At 35.1% G+C, this 6,000-nt stretch overlaps 1 protein-coding gene across 1 annotated transcript in view; it reads left to right on the top strand.

Annotated features, from left to right (window-relative positions):
* tox3 (TOX high mobility group box family member 3) overlaps positions 1–6,000 on the top strand; it is a 54,299-nt gene that overhangs the window by 30,246 nt on the left and 18,053 nt on the right. Inside the window, exon 2 of the mRNA XM_083550899.1 lies at positions 5,184–5,249. Coding sequence (XP_083407025.1) covers positions 5,184–5,249 — 66 coding nt within the window. The remainder of the gene's footprint in view (positions 1–5,183; positions 5,250–6,000) is intronic.

The raw sequence follows: 6,000 nt of genomic DNA on the forward strand, positions 1-6,000 counted from the left end.
ATGCATAAATGCAAAAGTATGGATTCTATACTTTGGATAATTCTGTGATATTAATTCAGCTTTTCCTATTAATGTTTTGTACTATCAGTATCAATTTCTCCATAGTGCATTCTGCCAGTGTTCCAGAATGTCAAAAATTGTCATGTGGGTCCCATCCAGGTAAATGCACCTTGAACATAGGAGGTAGTGTTAAAGATGTGCAGTGTTTATACTGCAACTACAGAGGGCAATACAGGCCAGAGACATTTTCTTTACTTTTAAGGATTAGATAAAGGGATTGTATAAAAAATGCTTGTCCAAGACATTGCAAAAATGGAAAGAATAGAAATAGGTAAAAGATGTTGAAAAATGTGTTATCAGATTGTCCAGTTATCATACCCCAAATATTTCCCAGTTTTTCACCAATAGAATAGGATGTAATATTGTTTGTGCCCGAAGGGGTTGCAAATAATTTGACGTGTGATAATAGATGCTAGGCATTTTATTTCCCCACAGACATGCGCTACATAAGAATATTCCCATGTTAAGGTTATGAAATGCTGTTCAGAAAAGGAATAAAGCAAAATATGGAAGTTTTATCGAACGCAAAGCAGGACAATAACAGATTGCATAATGTAATGGCTGTTAATATGGTCTTCTTATTGCTGTTTGGGATTGTCATCATGTATTACATTGCATATTATTGTATTATCTGCAGTAATATTAGCAATATGGTTTATTCATTCAGCTGTGTGTGAAATAGTTATATGTGCAATGATCAAGTACAATGCCTGAAGCAAGCTTATAATATATTTTTCTTTTTTGCAGTCTCAAATGTTTTTCCAGGCATTTTAATATCTAATCTGTGGCCCAAGCTACAGCATACAGTTATTTCTCAATCTTTATTCTGCTGTCCATCTCAAAGGACTGATTGGTTCAGCCATTATTCCGTTTGGGGGCGTGTATCATTCTTGTTACTGTGCGCTAGCGATGTAGTCTACATTCCCTCCTCGTCCAATTAATTACAGAGGCCTCATTGTCTGATTTGACCCACTTCCCTCCTTTCTTCTCTGTCATTATTTTTCTCTCTCGTCAGCGCTAATGTGTCTTGGCGTCCATCTTGCTGTCCTCCTGCTGGGGACACATCAGCTTTTACACACTAAACTTACCCCTCCCTTTTTCTCTTTACGGAACATTTGTCAATGGCTACTTCTTTATTTTACAATAATATAACATCAATACTGCAATAACTAGCTTCTTAATGTTGATTATTGTGGCTATTTCAAGCACATGTTTTAAAGCACTCACTAATTCTATTGTCACAAATAGGGATGAGCAGTGCAGGCAAAACTCCCATTCAAATTGTTTAAGGTCTTATTTGAAACGTATTCAAATACTGTCAAACGTCTCCCTTGTCCAAAATAAAGACACCAAAGGATGCCTTAGGGAGCAAAAAGTGGGTGAAGAGGTACTGTTTCATACAAAAATGCAACTCATGCCATAGTAACTTATAAATATTTGTTGCTAGTTTAAATCATGCAGGTTTTATAAATGGCAACAGGGTAGATTACAGTCTCACAGTAACCTACAATCTTACACGTTCACAATAACTTAATCTTGTAATAACTTACAGTATCACAGTAAATTACAGTCATAAATCAACAGTTCCACATCAAATTACTCTCACAGTAACTTGCTGTCAAAAAGTAACATGAAGTATTACAGTAACTTACAAAAATATAATAGTCTCACAGTAAAGGTAATTACCGTCTTATATTCAAATGCAATTATAGTCTCAAATTGACTTTTCATAGAGTTCATAAAGTACTTATGGTCTCAGTAACACACTTTCACACTAACTTGTAGTCTTAACAGTCCTGAGAGTACTGCTGTAACATTTCCGTGCAGTAATATAGTCCCATAGAAGCTTATTCTTTAATAAAATGTTCATTTAGAGTTTAGAATCTTATTATAATTTGAGAGTAGGCAATGACCAGGTCTGTAGATACAATACTTAGATTTAAATTCCAAGATTTAATTCCGCTGTCAATAGTGAGTTAACCGCAATATTATACTTTACACCACAAGTTGATTGTGTCATTGGAATACTTGCAGGTTTAAGAAGTGAAATAAAAAAGTACTTTGTTTCTGGGTTAATATTCATGAGATGTGAGATCTGTGTGCGTATGTGTGTGTGTGTGTGGGGTGTGTGTGTGTGTGTGTGTGTGGGGGGGGGGGGGGGGGGGGGGGGTTCTGCCTAGAGCAATGACAGTTTACACACTAACACAGTTTTACACATGTTCCTGCATACACACCAATTCGCATACACACACACACCCACACACTCAAATATTTCTCTCTCTCTCTCTCTCGCCCTCTCTTACACACTCACATACATACACTACTTGCTGTGTTAGTGTTGTAGCTGCACTTTCATTAATGGTGAAATGAACCATGCACTTCCCCCACCATCTTCCCACAATGCACTGCAGTCCTTTTCTCACCATTTCCATTTTCTTTATTATTCCTTTCCAAGTACTACTAGAAGCCTGTATCCAGGCTTTAGTCGATCAGACTTTCACATACACTCAGACTAACATGACAAACACTCACACACACACACACAAAATCACACAAATAAACACACCTATACATTTTTTGCAGTATTGAAACACTTCACCGATAACACAATACTGAAACATAGAGAGAAGAGCAAAAGAGAGATAAAATAAGTGATTTACTGAAAGTCTAATGAAGAGGGCCATTCATTTTCTCTTCTGCGTTGGACAGATGTTAAACTGATTGTTGAGGTTCTAGTGTGTGTTTTTGTGATCTGGTACTGTGTCAGGTGATCAGCCGATGCCACCTGCTCTACCAGATGCTCAGAGAAGTGTGTGTTTGTTTGTGTGTTTTTCTGGAGATTGCTTTAGCATTTTTTGTGACCATTTAAGCTCATTCTCTCTCTCACACTGGCTCTTTTTCTCTCTCTCTATCCGCCTCACACTCTCTGTCTCTCTCTCTCTCTCTCTCTCTCTCTCTTCTCTCTCCAGGGCATAGACTAATTAATGGATACCATTCACAGTTGATTAGCTACAGTTCCTTCGGTAATTACATTCGCATACTAACCACTCAAAAGAATAGAAACTATAACAAGGTAGCTGGAGAAAAAAAAAATGAAAGCTCCACTCTTTTGCTTCTGATCATAATTTTCCTTCTGCTATTGTTTATTCAGCATAAAACGATAAGAATGCTGAAAATTATTTTTTCTATGTATTTCTCTGTGTGTGTGTATATATATAACATTTATTTGTTTTAAATGTACCTTAAATTAACACTTTTCAAGTTTTTAATACTCGAATCAACATGAGAATTGACAAATATTGATGCTTTATGCAAATGTATGTTTATTATTAGTGAAATCATACTCAACATAGAGCATGAAGACAAAATATTCTTGTCAATGTTTTAAAGTAATTATGGATGCTTTTAATTGTCAGATGTGTGCTTCATGGCAAAATTCAGTCCTTGATTTGAGACTTGCCACGTCAGTAGAACAAATGTGTAGTGTTTAAAAAAGATTTTTCGTTCAACTTTATTTTTTATATATGAGTAAAGAAAGGAGATTGTGAATAAACATGAATACGTATATATATATATATATGTGTGTGTGTGTGTGTGTGTGTGTGTGTGTGTGTGTGTGTGTGTGTGTGTGTGTGTGTGTGTGTGTGTTAGTTTGTTGTTTGGGCCTCTCCAGCTGCCACCCTATAATTCTTCATGATGCTGTTGCATTGTTCTTACCTGTCAGAGTGATGCCCACTATACCGAGAGAGGAAAAAAAAAAAAAAAGGAAAAACCTTGATATCTTAACAAGTGGAGATGAATGTAGGCCATAAATCTAATCTTTTCACAGGAGATTAGCGCACCTGGCACATGCAGGCAATTTCTTTATGATTTATCTCAAGTAATTTTATCATCTAATTACCGCACTGACTGGCAATTTTGCTACCTTTAAGTTTATTTATTTATTTAATATCTCTTTGAACACTGTAGAAAGAAAAATGAAGGTGGGGTCTTAACAAGTAAGATTTAGGACCACACTAATCTTATGTATTCTTCCTTTACTCAGAGATAAGTAAGAATACCTGTGGATCATGGGCTTTGGTTGTTTGTTCCAATTCTGTTTCCACCCCTGTTCTGTCATTGGTTTGTTTTTTACATTGTCTTAACCTGTTTTGTAACAGCACTTGTTTATTTAATGTTCTGTTCTCTAATTGATGTAAATTGCTTTGTAACATTAAAATCCAGTTCTTGTTTTCTGTTTTTCCTGTTTTCTTCCTGGGTTTGTGGATTATCTTTGTTTGACTTTGGATTAACCATGCTTAGATTTTTGCCCCAAATTCAAGTTTGACCCTAATACTACATGAGCTGGACATCCAAACTTACATCTTGTCTCATACTTCCATAGGTATTACCTACAGCAAGTACCCCATTTTCTAAACTGATCTAACTTTACCTTTTCTCTTAGATTTTCAAATAAACTGTTGGATTTGACAACCCAGTTCCATTTTGAGTGCTGTTGCTTTAGAGGTCTTGTTGAAATTATCACCCTAAAGTTACAAACGTTTTTATAAATCTAACACATTTTTCATCTAACGTGCAGGAACGTGGCACATGGAATTGCACAAATCTATTCAAGTATAGTTCACATAGATAATCTTTTTTTAAAACTTTAGATTCTTAAGTACATTTAAAAGCAAGTTCTTCTGTACATTTACTCAAGTCAAAATACACTTAAGTACAGTAATGTGTACGTCAACCACCACTGATGAAAAGTTAACTAAAATATGTTATATCCTCAAGGTTCTGGTTAAAACCATGTGCAGTGGAAGAACTCCCATTTTGTTTGCCCAACTGTTTGTGGCAGGGACTCAGTGCCTGTATGTTTCTTGCTTTATGATGCAAAACTGAGCTTGTGTTTTTTGAATATACCCAAGAAGTAGAACAGTGGGCCAAATCAAGCCCTTTCTCTTTATGTTAGAAAGATTGTGTATTGTAATACCGCCAACAACAGAATTTATAGATCAATTGGTTGCTTTTTATGGGTCACAAAAGCTATCTGTGTGGATTTTATGCTCAAGCTGTTGTTGTCTTGATGTGTAAATAAAGAGTAACATCGATTTCTTTTTTCTGTGTTTCTGTTGCAGTTTGGAAACAACAATAACTACATGAACATGGCTGATGCAAACGGGTCTCTGCTTACTGGGGGAGATGTAAGTAGCTCCTTACTGCTGCAACAACATCGAACAATGTCCAACATGAGCAAGTGCTCAAAAAAAATTATATTTTTTTTGTTTTATTGTCTTAATAGCTAAAGCTTATTTCCATTGATCTGTAACTGGAGATTTTTTTTTATGCTATTCTGCAGGCTCAATGCTTATTTCTGTAATTTCAAGTCATTACTGTCTTGCACAGCTAACAAAAATCTCTCTTTGCAATGACTCTCATCACTGACAAGGGAGAAAAAACATTCCTACAAAATAACACCATTGTATATTTATAAAGGTGTTGAAGAAGTATTTTAATATCATATAGAGCAGTGACTATCATAAATTGGAAAGTGTGAAGCATTAATATTTTCATACGAGCCCTGTGGAAAAAAAAGAAAACAGATAGCAAAGGAGAGAAGGTGGCACTTAATTTAACCCACTCCTACACAGTTGTTTTTTACTTTATAATACAGCAGTTTTAAATTCTCCATTTTGTTAGAAGTCACTGGTTACATACTGTGGTTCCTGCTGAAAAGCTTATTTTTTCTTGTATATTGAAAGCTCTTCTTTAAATGTAACAAATAACTATTGCATTGCTAAATATATATAAATTCATTGTTTAATGTGTAGAATCTGAAAAATATACATTCCTGTTTACACAATATGTATGTATCTATCTATCTATCTATCTATCTATCTATCTATCTATCTATCTATCTATCTATCTATCTATCTATCTATCTATCTATCTATC

The sequence above is a fragment of the Silurus aristotelis genome (genome assembly GCF_946808225.1).
Source record: "Silurus aristotelis genome assembly, chromosome: 9".
Classification (NCBI taxonomy): domain Eukaryota; kingdom Metazoa; phylum Chordata; class Actinopteri; order Siluriformes; family Siluridae; genus Silurus; species Silurus aristotelis.